At 33.0% G+C, this 20,703-nt stretch overlaps 1 protein-coding gene across 1 annotated transcript in view; it reads left to right on the top strand.

Annotated features, from left to right (window-relative positions):
• The first annotated feature begins 3,127 nt into the window (after positions 1-3,127).
• LOC124543770 (alkaline phosphatase-like) overlaps positions 3,128-20,703 on the top strand; it is a 28,536-nt gene continuing 10,960 nt past the window's right edge. Inside the window, exons 1-6 of the mRNA XM_047122070.1 lie at positions 3,128-3,324; positions 5,794-5,875; positions 12,354-12,495; positions 13,990-14,164; positions 14,807-14,985; positions 17,472-17,679. Coding sequence (XP_046978026.1) covers positions 3,228-3,324; positions 5,794-5,875; positions 12,354-12,495; positions 13,990-14,164; positions 14,807-14,985; positions 17,472-17,679 — 883 coding nt within the window. The 5' untranslated portion in view covers positions 3,128-3,227. The remainder of the gene's footprint in view (positions 3,325-5,793; positions 5,876-12,353; positions 12,496-13,989; positions 14,165-14,806; positions 14,986-17,471; positions 17,680-20,703) is intronic.

Here is a 20,703-nt window from a genome sequence, read left to right as displayed (position 1 = left end):
ATCCGACATTTGGAAGACTATGATGATGAGAGATATTCACAGTAAAAAACGTATTTAATATCGCTCGATTACTGTATTAATTGATTCAATAATCGTACACCAAAAAATATCAAAATATTACAATAATTCATCTCGATTAAGAACTAATGGGTTTGCAAGTCACTATAACATTCGAGTCGCTTGTCATAACGTAATGGCTCGCGTTGCCATAACACTTACAAAACCATTGATGGAGTGACCCGCTCTTAAAAGTAAATCAGTCATCAAACATTATTGCCATCTACTCAATTCATTTATTATTCAAATCTACAACCAAAGTAACCGCGCCTCTGTTATGTTATATAAAACTGTTAAAAACTTTTTATTATTTATTAAAATTAAAATATAATATATCTTATTATTAGTGAGTAAAATCTGTATATTATGAAACGCTTTCAATTCTATCATATATTTGTCAAATGCGACTCAAGAGAACTTTGGAAGAGTGTTTAAATAAAGTACAATTTACATTTTGGAAAATGGAGCATTACGAAAATGTGACGACAAGTTTTGTTGTATCTGTTGAGAAATAACGCGCAGTACGTGACAATAATGCTCGGCGTTAACAAAACTGCCGCGTGTCGTTCCACCCTTATTGGTCGGCGCGCCAGCCACATAGCCATTATTATATTTCCAACATACAAACAATCTCCCCTCAAATGAGTTGACAAAACACATACGAATTGTTCCAGGATATTACCTCAAATATACAGTCGGACAGATTAAACTTCGCACGATGAAATATTTGTTTGCATGAGTTCAGAAGTTTCTTATTTATGCGGGAAAAGTATCTTTTTATATGTCTGTCGAAAAGCCGACAATGCTCAGTGGTTGGATAATGTCAGTCTTAAATTTATAAATGGTGAAAAAAACTATTGAGTTTCTTGCGGTTCTTCTGAGTAGAATCTACTTTCCGAACCGGTGGTAGTTTCACTTAAAATATTTGTTAAATGACTATTCAAAAGTGCTTGTAAAAGGTACTTGAATAAAGTATTTTTTTATTTTGATTTTAAACAAAAAAATCTGGATTTTTACTTTAATATTTCAAATTAATTACTGTCTAATTAATGTTCTTATGTTCTTATTTACCCCTCCTTTTATGGTTATCACTTGAGTTATGAGTTAGTACGACAATAGCCCAAGGGATCAGAATCGAACCTGCGCCTTTTACATCGCTAAGCGACCCGGAAACCATTGCCCTATCGACGCTGAAATTGTATGATGATACTTAATTTGTCAGTTCTTTTTTAAGTACTCCAACCGGCGAATTTTATTTGATGTTTCCAGTCCGTACTGGTTCACATAGTGTTGTCTTAAATTTTTTTCGCGATTATTACACATTTAAATAAAACTAGTTATACCGGATTTGAATCGCGTATATTAATTATTTTTGGCATCCCGACGTTTCGAGCACTTTACAGCGTTCGTGGTCACGGATAGTCTAGGTCAGTTCTTATTTAAAATCAATGTAGTTCTCATTGGTAAAGAAACACATCGTGATTCTTCATCAGTGGGATGGAAATCCGTCAAATGTTTATTTGCAAATTAAAACAGAGCTTCAAAATTTCTGCTCAAAACAGAGAACGCCTTCATCAAGTATTGGGAAATTAGAAAAAAACTATCATCTCTTTACATTTAAGCCTGAAATGATTTAGATGAAATTGAGTGTAAAGATAGTTTAAGTTCTCAGGTGGGATAAAGGTTACTTTTATAATTTACCCCTCAAGAGGGTAAAATGGTGGAGATGGTTTGTGTATTATGGGAAAAAATTATAATTTTTGCGGATAAATTGGGTTTAAATCGTTTAAAATAAATTACATAGCCGACCTATTTTACTCTATGTTTACTTTCATTTTGATTTTACAATTATTTTAAATCATTTTGTACTAATTAATGTAGTTTAATTCTGTTCTATTTGTTATCAGGAATTATACTAGGCCACACAGAGGATATGCTTTATAAACTAGAAAAATATAATCTGAAGTAATATTAAAAAATCAAAATCAAAATAAACTTTATTCAAGTACGCTTTTACAAGCACTTTTGAATCGTCAATTAACAATTAAGTGAAGCTACTATCGGTTCGGAAAATAGATTCTACCAAGAAGAACCGGCAAGAAACTTAGTAGTTACTCTTTTTCATCATTTAAAAAATAAAAAGTCATGTTAGTTAAAACAATTTTTTTAATTAATGTCTCCTGCGTGGAAGTCAACAGGTATTCATTCCTCGCTTTTTTATCATCTACAAAATCTTTTATCGAGTAATACGCCTTTTTTAACCAATGTATTTTTTATAAACGATTTGAATTTACGAAACGGCAAAGTTAAAAATGTCTGAATATTAATCTACAAGTATATAGAACGATTACTTCCTAACAACAAAAACAAATATACACTTTGAATGTTATAGTAGAACAATGTATTTATAAACAATCAGGAAGTCAGATTAGTGTTAAGTTAATGTGTAAAGTTTATCTTACATTGCTCGGAAATGCAGTTTCAGAAGTAGTTGTATCCGATAGCGTTAACGAATAAATAAGCCGTCAATATATAAATCTTTGTTAAGTGGAAAGATACTTAGATTCACTTTATGTTACTCACGATCATAATCGAAAAGGATAGGCAATTAGACCATCTGATGGTAAGTGGTCACCACTTCTCATAGACATTGGAGCCGTATACATTGTTTAACAATTTTTTAGACAGCCAATGCACCACCAACGTAATTGTCTCTTGTGCCTGTAATTATACTGGCAAAGTCACCCTTCGAATGGGATCCCAACAATACTAATTATTGTTTTTTGTTGGTCAACTATATGATGGGAGGGTATCTAAGACATGAGCATGCATAAAGCCCTACTAAATGTAACACTTTAGGTTGTTCAGACGTCAGATGCGCCTTTACGGGATATTGGAAGTATGTGGCGTAAAAACAACTAGCAAGCTCCAGGATTTTCTTAAAAATTTTCGGGACCAAAAACCCTAGTAACTCTTTAATGGAATACTCGAGATTCGGGATACAAACTCGGGTCTACGGTCTTATAAACCCATTAAAATTTTAAGCCCGAATGTATTTTTGTTACAGACTAATGGATGAGAATACTTCAAAGCTGCTTGTACCAGCGAAATTTTTAGCAGTTCTTTCGTGCCTGTGGAAAGATCGTCAGCACCGATGAATCTTGTTAATCATGAGTGCTTGGTGCTGCATCGTGATCATGATGTGCACGATCAACAATGGAGTCCTGTCTCCGGCACCGATGAATGCAGAAGTTAAGGAAACATACGGTAATTATTCATCTTTGCTTTTAGGTAGAAAGCAACTTAGCTGTGTCACCAATCCACAGAGGAAAAAGTTCCAAATTATCTTAGCAAAAGTAGTAAAGACCTTTGCTTAGCAACGGGATATTTAATATCTATCAATTATTTTTTACTGCAATGAATAAAGTAAATATAAATACGAACAATTCCCATCTAAAATATTTTCAGAGATAAAGCTATGTGCTTGTGTGTATCCGTGTAAGTATGAGTTGTTGTGTGCGTGATGTAGTTCTCGAAAGTCCATGATGTGTAAACAGATCTGAAGTCAGAATAGAGTCGTTGGTTAAAAATAATAATGCTCGAGTGGAGGCGAATCGTGGGATTTGTAGATCGCTTTGATGTTATTTCTTGTGACAATTGTGGGTCGAAACATCGAGGACAATCACAACTTTTCGTTTCACTAGTTATTTACGTTCACTTGTTACTTGAGGTTAAACAGACACAGCCTTAGGTGTGATTTCTATTTATAAACTTTAGCTTATTTTCAATTGAGTATATGTTGGATTTAAAACTGAAATTTTCATGTAAGTATAATTATATGTACAGTTATATTGAAGATGAAATATATATTTTTGGAAATGTTTTCAAAAATTCACACAGTTTCGTTAAGTATTAGAAATTTTTGGGGATGAACTATCAAACCTGGTGAAAAGTGGTCACCAACTCCCATAGACAATAGCGCCTTTAAAAAACATTAACCATTTCTTTCACTGGCTTTAACTGTGACCATTCAAACCAAAACACAACAATACTGAGTACCGTTTTTTGGCGGTAAAATATCTGATGAATAGGTGGTACCTATCTAGACCACCAAAGAGGCTGGCAAATTTTAACGTGAGTCGTGTAGGAACACGACTCACGTTAAAATTTTATGTATATCGAGAGGCATTCTCATGCCTGTGTGTTAATGAACAATTTCCAAACTTCCCGCTGATTTTTTGACATAAGAAATCATTATATTTTTGCTGAATACTGAGCTTCAGATTTCGTCTCGTATGTATTCTTGTCGCTTTACAGGCCCGAATAAAAAGGCGATCATTATGTCACATATAATGGTAAAGTAAAATATCTGTGGGATGGAAATTGAGATATATTCCTTTTCAACTTTCATGTTAAATCAAACGATCTGTAAGTCTAGACATGAATGGTTATTGTGTGCTTCTGAAGAAATGAAATATTGTTCTCTTTCTATAAGAAATGACACAATAAGATGACATAAATAAATATCATGATTGTCTGATACAAATAATGTCAAATGTGTAGACATTTTACATCATACGTATGTAATAAAACGAAGTTAAAATGTACAATTAAAATTTACGGTATAATATACCATCGAGCTTTTCTTCGTGGTAGTGCCTTGTGACAGCACGTCTGAGAAGGTGCTACCCACACATCAGATATTCTACCACCCAAAATCGGTACTTATTACTTTACTGTTCCGGTTCGAAGGATAAGTGAGTAAAGCTAAGAGACATAACATCTTAATGCTCAAGAATGGCGCATTGGTAATGAAGGAATCTCACACAATTCACACTCACAATTACCACGCAATTGTCTATGCGTTGGTGACTACTTGTCTAGATGGTTATAAAGTTGCCTGAAAAAGATCGCTATTTTAGCGATAAGGCCACCTCTTGTGCATCTTTCTTAATCGTGTCTAAATGATTTGTTTATTAGTGTACAATAAAGAGTATTTCAATTTGATTTCATTTGGCCCATTTGCTCGTCCACCTACCTATAGAAAAAAATTGTAATTACTTTAAATATTTCGTTTTTTATCCTACATATCGTATGAATTTAATACTGATTACATTAAACGAGTATTAAACCATTATTATTTCGGATATGATCAAACATCAACGACTGTTACTGACAGCTTCATTAATATCGAATCGAAATAATGTTTGTTTATCTAAGTCCTTCTTCAATTGAAATTGATAATAAAGCATATGATGAATACTATGGATAGTACTTACCTATTGTATTTAATATAAATAACCTATCGTATCATCCACAATAAATATTTGTTATTCAAGTCTATAAATATATAATTTATCGTAGCTACGTGTCGTAGAGCCAGATTGGATTGCCCAGTGGTTAGAACGCATACACCTTAAGCGATGATTGCAGGTTCAAATCCAGACAAGCACTACTATTCATATGTGCTTACTTTGTGTTTATAAGTGATCTCGTGCTCGGCGGCCAAACATCGGGAGGAAACCTGCACGTGTCTAATTTCATTGAAATTCTGCCACATGTGCATTCCACCAACCCGCATTGGAACAGTATGGCGGAATATGTTCCAAAAACCTTCTCCTCAAAGGGGAACCTCCTCTCCCATTAGCCTAGCAGGAGGAAATTTAAAGGCTGGTTTTATTATTGTTGTATATAATCATTATTATATTTGTATATACAGTTAAAGTCATCTTTCAGATCGTCAGTATTGGTATGCGCAAGCTCAAGAAACGCTACAGAAGCGACTACAATACGCGTCCGAGAAGAATCCAGTGGCAAAGTAAGTTACAACCAATTTAATAATTAAATTTTTGTATAATTCTTTCAAAACAATTTCGCAATTAAGTATGTTATATTGTAAAAGGAACATTTAGAAATTACATGGAATATTGAAATCTTAATATGATAATTGAGTCATACATTTAACAAGCTTTTAAATTATTTAAAAACAGATAATTTGTTTATAAAATTTGTCTTACGTGTTAGAAACATGTTTAAGAGATTAATTATATTAAATCTTAATTCATATCATCATATTAAATCTTATTGAAGTAGTCTTTTTATTATTATTATTATTACAGCTTTATTTATTTCCACACAAAAATTATAATTAAAAAAAAAAAAATCAACAAAATACGTACCTAACATGCAAATTAAATAAATATAAAAAAAATATAACAATCTAATTTAATTATTGAGCATTTCGCGTGCTATTGTATTGTTGTGTGGACCCCCTACGGGTAAAAGCCTCCTCCAAGGAATTCCATCTTTTTCTATCCCTGGCAGCAACCATCCATTCCTGGCCAGCCGCTGCTATTAGCTCATCTGCCCATCTTGAATATGGCCGGCCTCTTGCTCTTGTACCTTTAGGACCCAACCAATTTAGTATTCTAAAGGTCCATCTGTTGTCCTTGTACCTGGCGACATGACCCGCCCACTTCCATTTTCTTTGCAAGGCAAAAATTAGAGCATCAGTTACTTTTGTTCTTTTTCGGATTACTATATTTTTCACTTTGTCTCTTAGACTGATACCTAGACAGCTCCTTTCCATTCTTCTTTGAGTAGTCTCGATTTTTTGTCTGGTTTTGTGATCAAACGTCCAAGTTTGGCAACCATAGGTGAGGCATGGTAGAATTTCTGAGTCCATGATTATTTTTTTGGTCGACAGAGGGAGTTGCGATTTGAAAATCTCCTTGTGAGTCCAATATTTTCTCCAGGCAGTCGCTATTCTTCGCTCTACTTCATCTTTATTCCTATCATTGCTGAATGACATCTGTTTCCCGAGGTAGATGTACTCGGATACATATTCGAGAGGGGTATTTTCGACCAAGATAGGTATTCGGTGGTGGTTGGTCATGATTTTTGTTTTGTCAAGGTTCATCTCCAGTCCCACTTCTATACTCTTGCGATGTAGTTCGTTTATCATGTTATTTAATGGTTGTGGACTCTCTGAAAATAGTATGATGTCATCAGCAAATCTGAGATGGCTTAGAAAATTACCGTTTATGTTAATGCCTTGTTTGGACCACGGTAAGTCTTTCATTATATGTTCGAGAACAGCTATGAACAATTTAGGAGAAACAGGATCACCTTGTCTAACACCTCTACTTATACTGATTTTACTACACACTTTATCCAGCCTGACTCTACTCGAGCTGTTTGCGTAGATATTTTTTAAGATATTTATGTATTTTTCTTCTATATTTTGAGCTTTTAGTGCTTCCCAGATACTATCATGCGATAAAGAGTCAAATGCTTTTTTGTAGTCTACGAAAGCTACATATAGTGGTCTGCGGAATTCTAAGTATTTCTCTATTACCTGGTCGACGACTTGGATATGATCTAGTGTGCTGAACCCGCTTCTAAAACCAGCTTGTTCGATCGGTTGATATTTGTCAGTGTCTGAAGAAAATCTTTCTAGTAAGCAAGATGCAAATAGTTTATAGAGACACGGCATGAGGCTTATGGGGCGATAGTTGCCAATGTCCGCTGGGTCTCCTTTTTTATATAGCAAAATTATTTCGGATTCCGTCCATATATGTGGCACGGCTTCTTCGTGCAATATTTTATTCCATAGAATCGTGATAGGTGTCAATAGGAGAGTCCTTGCATATTTGATGCATTCATTTGTTATACCGTCCGGGCCCGAGCTTTTTTCTGGTTTAAGTCTCTTTATCTGTTTAAGAATTTCGGGTTTTGTAAATTCTTGAATTGGAGACGTAGCTCTACATTTATGGGCTTTATGAGTTTGTTCTACTGAACTTGGTTGGCTGTATAGTTTTGCGTAAAATTCTGTAGCTATTTCTATAATCTTCGATCGGGATATGGTTTTGGTAGAGCCGGATTGTAGTGATGTAATCCAATTCTTTGACTTGTTCATTTCTCTGTATGCTTTTTTGGCCGATCTTGATTTTTCAATGTGTCTTTGTATAGTGCTGATCCTGTATGTATTATAACATCTTCTAATTTCTTTGTTTGAAGTTTTATAAAGTTCTTTCAGCTTTTCTTTTTCAGTCTTGTTAAGTTCTTTTTTATTTTGTAGATCATTTCTTTCTTTCATAAGATGTAGAGCCAAATCTGATAAAATTTTGCATTTAGTTGTCCTTTTAATAAATCTTAAGCTTTGTTGTATAGCGTGCACTATTTGTTTGTAGTATTCGTCGGCTTTATAATTAAAATGTGTTGTTACTAGGTTAGGTATGTAGCTGTTTAGATTTTTAAGATATAATTCCTGTTCTTCAATGGTTTTCAGTGTTCTCGGTGCGTTGGAAAAATTGACTCTACATTTTTTTGTTTGTTTGAGGAGTAGAGTACCTCTCAGCATTCTATGATCTGATCCAAAGTGAAGTGATGATAATACTTCAAAGTTTGAAAATAGTTGAGGTTTTGTGGTCATTATATAATCAACCTCGTTTTTTGTATTTCTGTCAGGCGAGATCCAAGTCCATCTGTTTTTAGGTTTAGATTTGAACATAGTATTGATAATTTTCATATTAAATTCATATACGTATTGGATTAGTCTCTCTCCACGTTTGTTCCTTTTGCCGTAGCCGTATTTGCCGAGAGCTGTAATTTCGTGAGCCTTAGGTAATCCAATTTGGGCATTGAAATCTCCCATAGAGATTATGTATTTTGAGTTAGTTGAGTCGTGAGCTTTTGCAACGTCCTCGTAGAAATTATCTATATCTTCCTCAGATGAGCTTTCAGTAGGAGCGTAAGCCTGTATTATAGCAATATCTAATTTTTCTATTTCGATTTCGAGTACACAGATTCTTTCTGAAATTCCAATGAACTTTTTAATATTATCTTTGTATTTTTTCTTGACTAAGAAGCCCACGCCGTACAGGCCTTTAGTTTTGCCGAGATAGTACATGATGTAGTCATCATCTTCGATAATATTCTCTCCTTGACGGCGAACTTCACTTAGTCCAATTATATCGTGATTAATGTTTTGTAGTGCTGTCTTTAGCTCGATCAGTTTAGCTTCTGAAGATAATGTTCTAACGTTATATGTGCAAATAAATAGATTTCTTTTGTTTATTGTCATTGTTTTCCTTGGAGGGTTTTGGTCGAACTCTCCCGCGGTGACCGGCCGTATTGGGAGATTGAGGGGTGGGGGGGGCATTGGTAATTGTTATGTAACGTTATTATTTCTTTGTTTTATAAAGGCAGTTATTTTATTCTTTTTCATAGCTTGGTTTTGGACAATTGTTCCGTCTTGCTTTGGGGAAAATTCTAGGTTGCGTTTCTTTGTTTGTTGTTGGCTAGTAGAGCTTTCTTTAGGGGTATGATAGTTTAAAAATATTATTTTATCGTATTTAATTATTGCTTTTTTGCCTTCTGCTTTATATTTTAATAATTCTGTTTGCAGTTGTTTTCTCTTTTCTAAAACTTTTTGTGGGTAATCCTCTTTGTAATATGTAGCACTATTTTGAATATTTTTCTTGTTTTGTAATAATATAATCTTCTTCCCCATAGTTGTGAAGGTGACTATAACAGGCCTGGCTACTTCCCTTTTCTTTCCTATTCGTTTTACTGATTCAATTTCGTTCCGCTCACAAGATATATTAATTCCGTTAATAAATGATAAGATTTTATTTTCAAGCTCTTGATATGATTTTTCTCCTTCTTCAATTCCAAAAAATACTAAGTTTTTCTTCCTGACGTATCTCTCCATGCGATCCAAAACATTTTCTTGAATTTGTACTTGTTCGTATAATTTCTTATAATTGTGTTCCATTTTTTCAAATTTTTCGCTAATGTTTATGTTCATAGTGTTTATACTACTTGTAATATTTGTTTCCATTTCCTTCCTTTCTTTTTTCTGTTCTGCTATATCGATTTGTATTGATTTTAACATTTTCATTATGTCTTCCATGTTGCTCGCTATGTACCAGTAGATGTCGCTACTTGTGTTACAGTTTTAAATTCACTATGGTTCTTATCTTGGTTGTGCGTTTTCGGATCCTCAATACTAGATGGCACTGAGTTGGCGTTAATTGGCAGTTTTGTTACTGGATGACTAATTACTTTCACAAAGTTAGGTTATGTTGGTATAAGTTTGTTTTTTCTTACTAATTTTGATGATTATGATGCTGCTGTCGCCTTCTAATAGATTGTTTTTCGATTTTCTTACGTTAATTTTTGTATATTTCTTGATTCTTCCTAATATTTCGCACTATTTCAATCACTTATCTTTGTTGTTATGCCGGGTATTCGTTGGTTATTACGGATTTATATTTAATTACATTAGTTTTCAGTACTATTCTTCTTAATTACTATACTTTTTAGATCTTATTACCACTTTTTACTATTTTTATTTTAACTTTCGTTACGGAGCTCGCAAAAACAGCTGTTGACAGAGCAAAGCGCCATCTACCCTCCTGAAGTAGTCTTACTCGAATTAAAAAACGTACCAAGGTTAATAGCGCATTGACGGTGTAAAGAATAGTTAATATTTCTTACAGCGTCATTGTCTATGGGTGATGGTAACCACTTACCATCAGGTGGCCCATATGTTCGTCCGCCAACCTATTTCATAAAAAAAATATATTGATTGCTTAGAAAATAAAAATAAATAAGTAACTTGACTGTTTTTAACCCATAAATTTGTGAAATATAATTAGCTATGTGGCTTAGATAACTCAACGCTTTATGAACTTAGGTTATACTGTTGCTTTTAAACTAAATACAATTAATGTTAAAGACGAAGAAATATGTCAATTTAAAACAAAATCCCTTTTTTTTAAAAACAAACGTTTGGTTAAATGAAGTCTCGAAAAATCTTTTCTAAACTGTCATGTGGTTTATATATATAATTTCCTGATCAAATGCATTATATTATATATAGTGGAAGTCGTAAATTCATAGAAATATCTAATACATTTTCACGGTACCAACTTTGAACTCCGATTAGAATATTTTAACACCACACGTAGAGTTTGCATAACTTAAGCTTCAATAGTTTACGGTATACGGGCCGCTTAGCGATGTGAAATTCGGAACTTTGATCTCAGTTCTTACGACTATTATTGCTCCCAATACTGGTATAAGTAGTTTACGTATAATTATTGGACATATTCTCATCTCTCCTAACAGAAATTACTAATATCCATTAGTAATTTGCCAAGATGGCTCAGTGGTTAGAACCCAGGCAAGCACCACTATATATTTGTATGTGCTTAATTTGTGTTTATAATTCATCTCGTGCTCGGCGGTGAAGGAAAACATCGTGAGGAAACCTGCATGTGTCTAATTTCATCAAAATTCTGCCACTTGTGCATTCCACCAACCCGCATTGGAACAGCGTAGTGAAATATGTTCCAAACGCTCTTCTCAATGGGAGAAGAGGCTTTAACCCAGCAGTGAGAAATTTACAGAAAGTTACTTTACTTTTTTTACCATTGATAACTAATTTGCGCCCCCGGCTTCTACTATGTATGTCCTTTTTTGGCGTTCAGTCAGTTTCATATCGAATTTCATCATATTCGATTCAGCGGCTTGGCCATGAAAGAGCGACAAACATACAGGCAGACAGAGTTTCTTTCACATTTATTATATTAGTATAAATTTCTTGCAATAATAATTAATTGTGAGTAAATTGTGTATTTTTATTTAGTTTAAGAGTTTTTTTTAGTGTCATTGTGTTTGAATTTTCTCCATTCCCTTAGATTAAAAGAGGATTTAGGTCTTGTTTTATTATTTTTACTCAAATAATGCAATTATTAAAATAAACAGTGGCTCCAGCTGTGTTCGCTAAAATAAAAAAACGCCTACTTTGTTCTCTGTTACTGTGCTTGCGAGGAGAGATTATGATAACAATACGATTGAAATAATTTATTAATAGTTGGTCCTTTATTTCATAAAGTATTAACTCTTAATAAACGTTGAATTCAATATTTCGGTCTAATAATTATTTTCAACAACTCGATTATTTAGATTATCATATTAATATATATCTGGTAACTAACCGCTATGTTATGTTATTTTGAAGTTTATTCTATATAACAATTATTGTATTATCGTAATTGTTTTAAGAGGTAATGACAAAGAAACATTTTTTTTATTTAAAAAAATATAAATGTATTTAATTCAAGGAAATTTATAAATATTATTGAAAAAAAAAATTACTCAAAGACTTTTAATTACCGTAAATATAGATAATCTTGAGACTTGATGTCACACGATAATGTACGTCAAAAAATCCCTTTTTTTTCTTTCATGGATATAGTTATCAATGTATAATATCATCTGTACAGGAACGTAATATTAGTCGTTGGTGACGGTATGAGCTTAACGACAGCAACAGCGGCGAGGATTTTGCGCGGACAGCGGAGAGGTCAGTCAGGGGAAGACGCGGACCTAGTCTGGGACACTTTTCCTGCAGTTGCTCTTGCAAAGGTTTGTCTAAAAAGTTTTAATATATATTAACGTTAAGTTCTTAAATATATACAAATATGATCTAAAACTAGTTACTGTATAAATCTTGACCGCGTGGAATGGTGGCAAGATTGCTAGCAGAATTTTCCGTTGAATCGCAATTCCGATCCTCTGGGCAAAAAACGAACCAACACTCCTGTCACCAGTGTAGACAATAAGGCTAGGTGCTATACTTTAAAATGAAGCATTTTGTAAAGTAATATATTTTTTATTAATTATAATATTTCATATTTTAGTACTTATTTTATTAAAAAGGTATGTGTTTTTCGTATTGTTTTTTTTTTACGATAAAACTTATCAAATATTTAAGTAGTGCTCATCTTTAAGATTGTGTGAGTTAAATATATAATCGAAATATATAAAGACAACGTCAAACGTACTGACCTTACAATTAAAACTTCTAAGCCATAGTAATTTAGCTAGTTACGTCCAGTTTCTAAGATTAAAGTGTAACTTCGCTCTTTGAACCCTCGCTAATTTCTAATCTAAACAAATCGTCGAGTATAATTATATTATACGGATAGACCGACGAGATCATGAAAGGACACATGGCGTTTTGCCCAACTTAATTAAAACTAAGTTAACAGATAGTGTTATCTTTGGAGGCTATGGACTACGGTGTCAGGATGTTTGGACTATGTCATATATAACGTAGTCTTGTAAAAATAGAAGCTATTATCACTATGTTATAGCTTAATTATAAATGAAGCGTTATTTACGCTCGACGCCAGTCCTTAATGAAGATTTAAGTGTTGCGCGTGTATTGCTTTATGTTCTGAAATTGGGGCTAAATAAGAGTCAAGTGTATTTTTTTTTTTAAATAAATATAACATATGAAACAACATCATATAAATTACTCTGATCCCAATGTAAGTAGCACTTGTGGTATGGAAAATCAGAAGTAACAAACACAAACACCCAGACTCAAAATAACATAGAAAATTTATGATAATCTACATTGACTCGGCCGGGAATCGAACTCGGTACCTCGGAGTGACGTCCCCATGAAAACCTTTGTACACACCACTCGACCACGGAGGTCGACATTTTATTTTATATTTTGACTAGTTGTTTAGATTAGTTGTCACGTGCCAGGCAAAAAAAATTACCAATGCCCTTCCTTGAAGATCAAGTTTGCTTCACACCAAATTTCATTAAATTAAATTCAGTGGTTTGTTAATGAAAGAACGACATACAAACAGACAGACAGAATAACTTTCACTTTTATAACATCAGTAAAGATAAAATAAATAACAAATGTATTTATTTCCTTGTTACTTAGAAAGATTAAGATAAAACAACCAATATCAATCCTTATGTCTTAGCGTGTAATAATATTTGGCATTATTTGTTTTATTTAAGGTAAAATGATCATCTTGAAAATAATAAGACTGCGTATAATCACAGATGTGCTGAATTAACCCTTTTCAAGTTATTTCGTTTGTATGACATTAGACCTACAATATTGACGCGCAAACGGGAGAATCATCCGCCTGTGCAACGGCCCTCTTATGTGGAGTGAAAGCTCGATATGAAACCTTAGGCCTCGACGCTGGAGGCCGTTTCAATAACTGCGCTTCTGCTATCAATTCCAAAGTTACTTCGCTGATCGATTGGGCCCACGAAGCTGGTGAGTACGACTTAAAATATTATTAGTAATAATGTTGGTAGTTTTTTGAAGAATATAATTTAGTACAATATTATGTTGTTCCTCGTTTCTTAAAGAAAAAAAAAATATCTGTAGCGTTGTGGGTTTTATATATGGTTTAATTAAAATAGATATATTATTCGGATATAATCATGATTTTTGTCCTTCTATTATTGATTACATATTGATTATACCTGATGGTAAGCGATCACTGGTATTGGAAAATATTTCGCTAATTCGCTACCATCCATGCAAACTAATACTCATCTAACCTTCAAACCGGAACAATACCTTTATGAAGTTTGGGTAATGCCTACCCGGATGGGCTTGCACCTAACTCTACCAAGCAAAACTTTTTCGTCGTCGTCTTAACATCCTATATTCGTTCTTTACGTACGACTGTAAACTATGTTATGTTACACGTGTAAGATTTAGTTTTGTTTGATTATATAAGCATGGAAGTTCAAACGAATCCCAATTCTTCTCGTGCATTATGTTTGATATGTTTTAAAATGTGGCTTGAAACATATAAGCTGGATTGGTAAGCAAGTACCAGACCACCTCTATCAGAATAATGTATACAGAGTATTGAAGCATTCCAATGTATTTATTTTATAATAACAGGTAAATCGAGTGGTATAGTAACAACAGCGCGTATCACACACGCAACTCCAGCGGCGTTGTATGCGCATGCGCCGTCGAGGTACTGGGAAGATGACAGCCGTGTGCCACCGACTGTGAGACGCGACTGCAAAGATATCGCCTTGCAGCTTGTTGAAAATGAGCCTGGAAAAAGTATAAATGTATGTCAATATTATTAATTATTAACTGTGCCCGCGACCTCGTACGCGTTTGAATTAATCAAAAAAAAAGTTATTGTAGCCTAAGTTACTCCTTAGTATACCAGTTATCTGCCAGTGAAAGTCATGTCAAAATGGTTCCAGAGATTACCCGAAACAAACAGACAGACAGACAGACAAAATTGTAAAAAAATATTATTTTGGTATCTGTACCGTATAAATATGCATTGAGTACAACCAGAGTCATAAGACACTCAAATTTTATTATAGGTATAGATTAATTGTGCATATAAGTACATATATATATATATATATATAAAATGTTATATTATATGTATGCCTATGCTTATGTATTGTAAAACATGACTCAGCAAAATAATGTTTTTTGTCCGGTTAATATTAAATAGTACATGATATATATATACGGACGAGGTTAAATATTTTGGGTTAAGCAGTATTTCAGACTTTAAGATGTTATGTATTTAAATTTGAAATAAACATTTGATACTCCTCGGTGGCTTCGATATAGGCATTCTCGTCTCGGGTAGATAAATTCACTACAAATCCTGTTGATATTAGAAGCCATAACATATCCTGTGACAGTAATTATACTGGCTCACTTTCTTGAAGACAGAACATAAAGGCACGAAGTATTGCTGATTGTTGCTAGTATATGTCTTGGATCGTGGTACCTTTCATACCTTTCCAGAGCTTGTATAAAGACTACGTAGAGGTAGTGCTCTAAGTAGTCTAGCTTCTGACTACTTTAGTTCTTTCTAAATGATCACATTTAATCAATAATAATAATAATAATTTATTTCCATACAAAATATTACAGTGACATGGTTGAACTACGACAAGAGTCACAATGTATTATAACACGGTCATCAAAAGAAACACAGATCAAGTACTGGCTTTCCTAGCTAGGCTATTTAAATAACCTGTCTTAAGGATAAACAGTCCTCTCCCCGAAAGTTGAGATATTTAAAATACATTAGAAATATCACAAGGGCTTGCCCTTACCATTATTCGTTAAACATTTTTTATACGTGTAAATCGAAAAGGCCGAGGCAGCTTATTGATGTAGAGTAAGGTAATTATTTTTCCAATAACCTTTTTTCTATACAAGATGGAAAGTAAAAGGGGATTGAGGTCGCATTTTATGAAATAGTTCATTGTTCGACGTCACGATTGAATTTTTTTCAATAGTAAAGTTTTTAGCTCAAGTAATGGCAATTAAACTAATATTATTTGTAATATAAATATAATATGAAAAATAAAATCAAGCTATTGTACATATAATACAGTTCAAAATACGATGGCAAAAAGTGTAATGCTTTTTTTTTCTTTCTGATTCAATGATCGCAGAATCGATAAAATATTTGTATGTCACCGTAAGATTACAAAATTCGTTAGATTACAATCTGCCTCTGTAAACGAGATATTACAATATAACGAAAAATAATGGGTTAAATTGCAAACATATTTCACTGCTTACTCATTTTTCGACATTTTACAATCTAACTAGACAGATTGTAATCTAACGAATTTTGTAAATTTACGGTGACATATATAATGCTTTTATAGTTCGTGATTTAGTGACGTAACTATGAAGTCAATGTTAAATAATAATTCTTATAAGGAGGCATATATCGATGATAAAGGTAAAAATGTAAAAGAAATATAATCAATAGTACACTAAAGTTTTCGTTTTGAAACGTGTAAAGCTATTGGAATTTCAACGAAAAAAAATATTTTCTAACATGTCGGTTGCTATTCCCTTGGATTATGATCGCCCACTTACGTTTTGACACTTGGGCATTAGAATAAAGGGCGGTTAGCTATTTTCTATTCGAAGTGGATATACGTATTTTAGGATAATAAGGACTTCTATTATTATCTTCAAATCAAATCATAGATTTTATACTCGTACCATGAATATTATGATATATTTAAGATAATATTTGTAACATTTTCAAAGATAGGTTAAAGAATAATTTGTTTTGCTAACCGAGCTTAATCGGAGCGATAATTTTTTCAATCTCATTAATATGCTATCGATAAAGATTAGATTAAAGAAATTTCTAAAAAACAAAGCAAACTTTCATCAAAATAAAATATAAACCATATTTAAAAAAAGTATATTAATTGAAGCTACCACTAGTGTAAACTGTAGATCCTTCTGAGAAAAACCGACAAGAAATTCAATAGTCACCACTAATAGTAGTATACATTTTTTCAACATTTGAAAAAGAAATTTATGTTACTTCAATATATTTTTATAAGTATAAACATATATAATATAATATGTATGCCTGGAAGACAACAAGTAATTAGCTCTACACTTTTTGTGCGCTATATGATTATTTTATTAATGTATTTTTTATAATTACTTTAAATTCTATTTAATGTTTTTAAGTAACTGATCAAGTTGATTTCAATTTTCAAAGTCATGTTGGTAAATTTTTATAAAATGATAATTTTAACAGGTAATAATGGGTGGAGGTAGGCGTCACTTCCTACCAACGATAACCCCCGATCCTGAGCATCCAAATAGAGAAGGTAGAAGACTAGATGGTAGAAACCTAGCAGAGGACTGGGCGAGAGAGAAAAAAAGAAGGCGACTCCGAGCCCAGTACATACACTCGCGGGAACAACTAGCTAAGTTAGATCCGAGGACAGTTGATTACTTATTAGGTAAGTGATACGAAGGTGAAAAAGATAATCAAAAATGTTATCAACCTGTGTTGTATATTGTACAGAAATATCTATCATTGAACAGAACGATTTGTCTAAATTGTATCTCGTGATAATATATTTGCATCAGGATGGAATCATGTTTGATTATCATCAATTACATCATTACTAATCGGATGATAATGACATCCGACACAAAGATTGATTTTAGACTAGAATAGTGCGTAAATTGCTTTTATCCCATAAAAATATATCAAACAAATAGGCAAATGCACGGGAACTAAAGATAAACAAATATAGTACCTACGACACAACTTAGATGTGACATCGGCATAAATCGTAAAACCGTTCAAATCCGAATTAAGTACGCTATCTCAAATTATCAATATTTATTTCCTACGTGAATATGATCTTTACACAAACGTAATAACTTGTAATAATTGGCTGGGGAAAAAGTTTGTTCGTATTTTAAATTCAAAAAGTTTTTTTTATAGTTTATTTACATTTGACTAAAGTATGTAGGTGCCATTTTTTTCCATAACTTTTTGCCATCTTGTTGGTAGTGACATGATCCCATTGCTGTAAAAATTTTGGGGCTTCTGATCGAAAAACTGCGACAAGTGGTTTTGGCAGTCCTCTCGTGATGTTAACCTGACACTGCCTAAGGAATTCTGCAGAGACCGAAACAGATGAAAATCTGAAGGTGCAAGGTCAGGACTATACGGCGGATGCATTAATACCTCCCAGCCAAACTCTCGTAATTTTTGTTGAGTGGCTAAAGATGTGTGAGGTCTAGCGTTGTCATGGCGAAAAACCACACCCCTTCTGTTGATCAATTCTGGCCGCTTTCTCTCAATTTCTTGCTTCAATCTCATCAATTGTTCGCAATACAGTTCTGAATCGATGGTCCTGCCGGGCGGTAACAGCTCATAATGAATGATGCCCTTCCAATCCCACCATACACACAGCATTACCTTGTTGCGAGTTATTCCGGGTTTTGCCACAGTCTGTGAAGCTTGACCGGCCTTTGACCACGATCTTTTCGCACGTTCTTGTCGTATGTGATCCACTTTTCATCACCAGTTATCAGCTTCTTCAAAAATGGTTCGGTTTCATTACGTCGTAATAAAGAATCACAAATGAGTACACGGTTCATTAGGTTTCTTTCAGTGAGTTCATGAGGCACCCATATATCGAGCTTTTTTGTGTACCCAGCTTTATTCAAATGAGTCAAAACCGTTTTGTGGTCAATTGCCAGTTCTTCAGCTACATCGTAACTACTAATATGCCGATCTTGCTCCACTTTTTCAAAAATGGCATCAATTTTGTCCGTAACAGGGCGACCAGAGCGAGATGAATCTTTGATATCAAAATTTCCGGCTTGAAAACGCTTAAACCAAACTTGCGCTACTCTCACAGATACTGCATTAGGTCCATAAACATCACAATTTTTTTTCGCGGCTTGAGTTGCATTTTTACCTTTTTTATAGTAAAATTTTAAAAGGTATCGAATTTCTTCTTTAGATTCACTCATTTTAACAACAACAAAAACAAATGAAAATCACACAAATTCCTAATTTGAATTTGGAAGTGCCTTCTTTAAAATTAAAACTTTTTAATGATACCAAAACCAGCCAGATACAAATGGTATAGCCAAAGAGATTTTATTACAAGTTCATACATACTATATGCGAAAAGACTTTTTCCCCAACCTAATATTATATGGCCTAATATATTCGTTAATTTGTCACGTCGACATGGTTAAACTGACGCAAGGATCTATAGCGAATAATGTCATTGAATAGCGCGATAGTTTCTATTGGTTGTGTGAATCGGCAGTAATCAGTTTCATTGCATTTTCCGATGCTACATCTAAGTTGTGTCGTAGTATACTTGTGTAATTCGGGACAACCGACAGGATTGATAAGTTAAGCTCTCCGAAATACGACTAACGCTGTGGGTAAGAGTGAGAGAGTGATATCTAACGCGGCTGTATGCGTAAGAGAAAGGGAAGCCTGACAGACTGGTACTGTAACGCGTTACGTAACGAAGCCTTTCATAATCAAAAAAATCAAAATCAAAATAAACTTCATTCAAGTAGGCTTTTCCAAGCACTTTTGAATCGTCATTATACAATTAATTGAAGCTACCATCGGTTCGGAAAGTAGATTCTAATAAGAAGAACCGGCAAGAAATTCAGTAGTTACTCTTTTTCAACATTTAAAAAATACAAAGTCAAGTTAGTTATGTACCATTATTTAAATTAATATATCCTGCTTAATAGTCAACAGGTAATAACTCCACGCTTTTTTATCATCTATAAAATCTTGTATCGAATAATATGCCTTTTTTACCAATATATTTTTATAAACGATTTGAATTTACGAAATGGCAAAGTTAAAAATTTCTGCGGAATTTTAGTATAAAACGGATACCTTGCCCCAAGAAGGATTTATTGAAATAAGAAGTTATCACTTCAAAAAATTCCATATACATAGATATGCACTTGTAGATCAAAATTAAAATTATGAAGATTTAAAATATTGATTTTCTTATCTATTTTCATCATAACTTTTATCTTTAATTTATAATTGAAAGCATGTTCGATAATAAGTACTGTTGCCAACATTTTGCCAGCCTTTTAAATTATTTAATTTAATATTGAAGAAATATTAACATTAACAAATTGTAAAATAATAATTTCGTCTTATAAAATAAGGTTTTATATATTTGAATTAATAGTTTTTTTTAATTATATTTTTGATTAGGTACAATATTATCTTAGTTATTTCACAGATTCACTATATTCGATTTGGACACAACGAGTACGAATTTTGCATATGAAAATAAAATTACCTAGAGTGATTAAATTTTGAACATTCAATCGACAAATCAAACTAATCCAGTTTGTTTATTCATTAAATATTATATTCACTTTATGTGCTAAAAATATATGCAATTAAAATAAATTTTATATTTATTAGATAACAAAGAATTCAAAATTGGAATGAAAAAATAATTCAA

This window comes from Vanessa cardui, chromosome 3 (genome assembly GCF_905220365.1).
Source record: "Vanessa cardui chromosome 3, ilVanCard2.1, whole genome shotgun sequence".
Taxonomy (NCBI): domain Eukaryota; kingdom Metazoa; phylum Arthropoda; class Insecta; order Lepidoptera; family Nymphalidae; genus Vanessa; species Vanessa cardui.
This window is presented reverse-complemented; position numbering and strand designations above follow the sequence as displayed.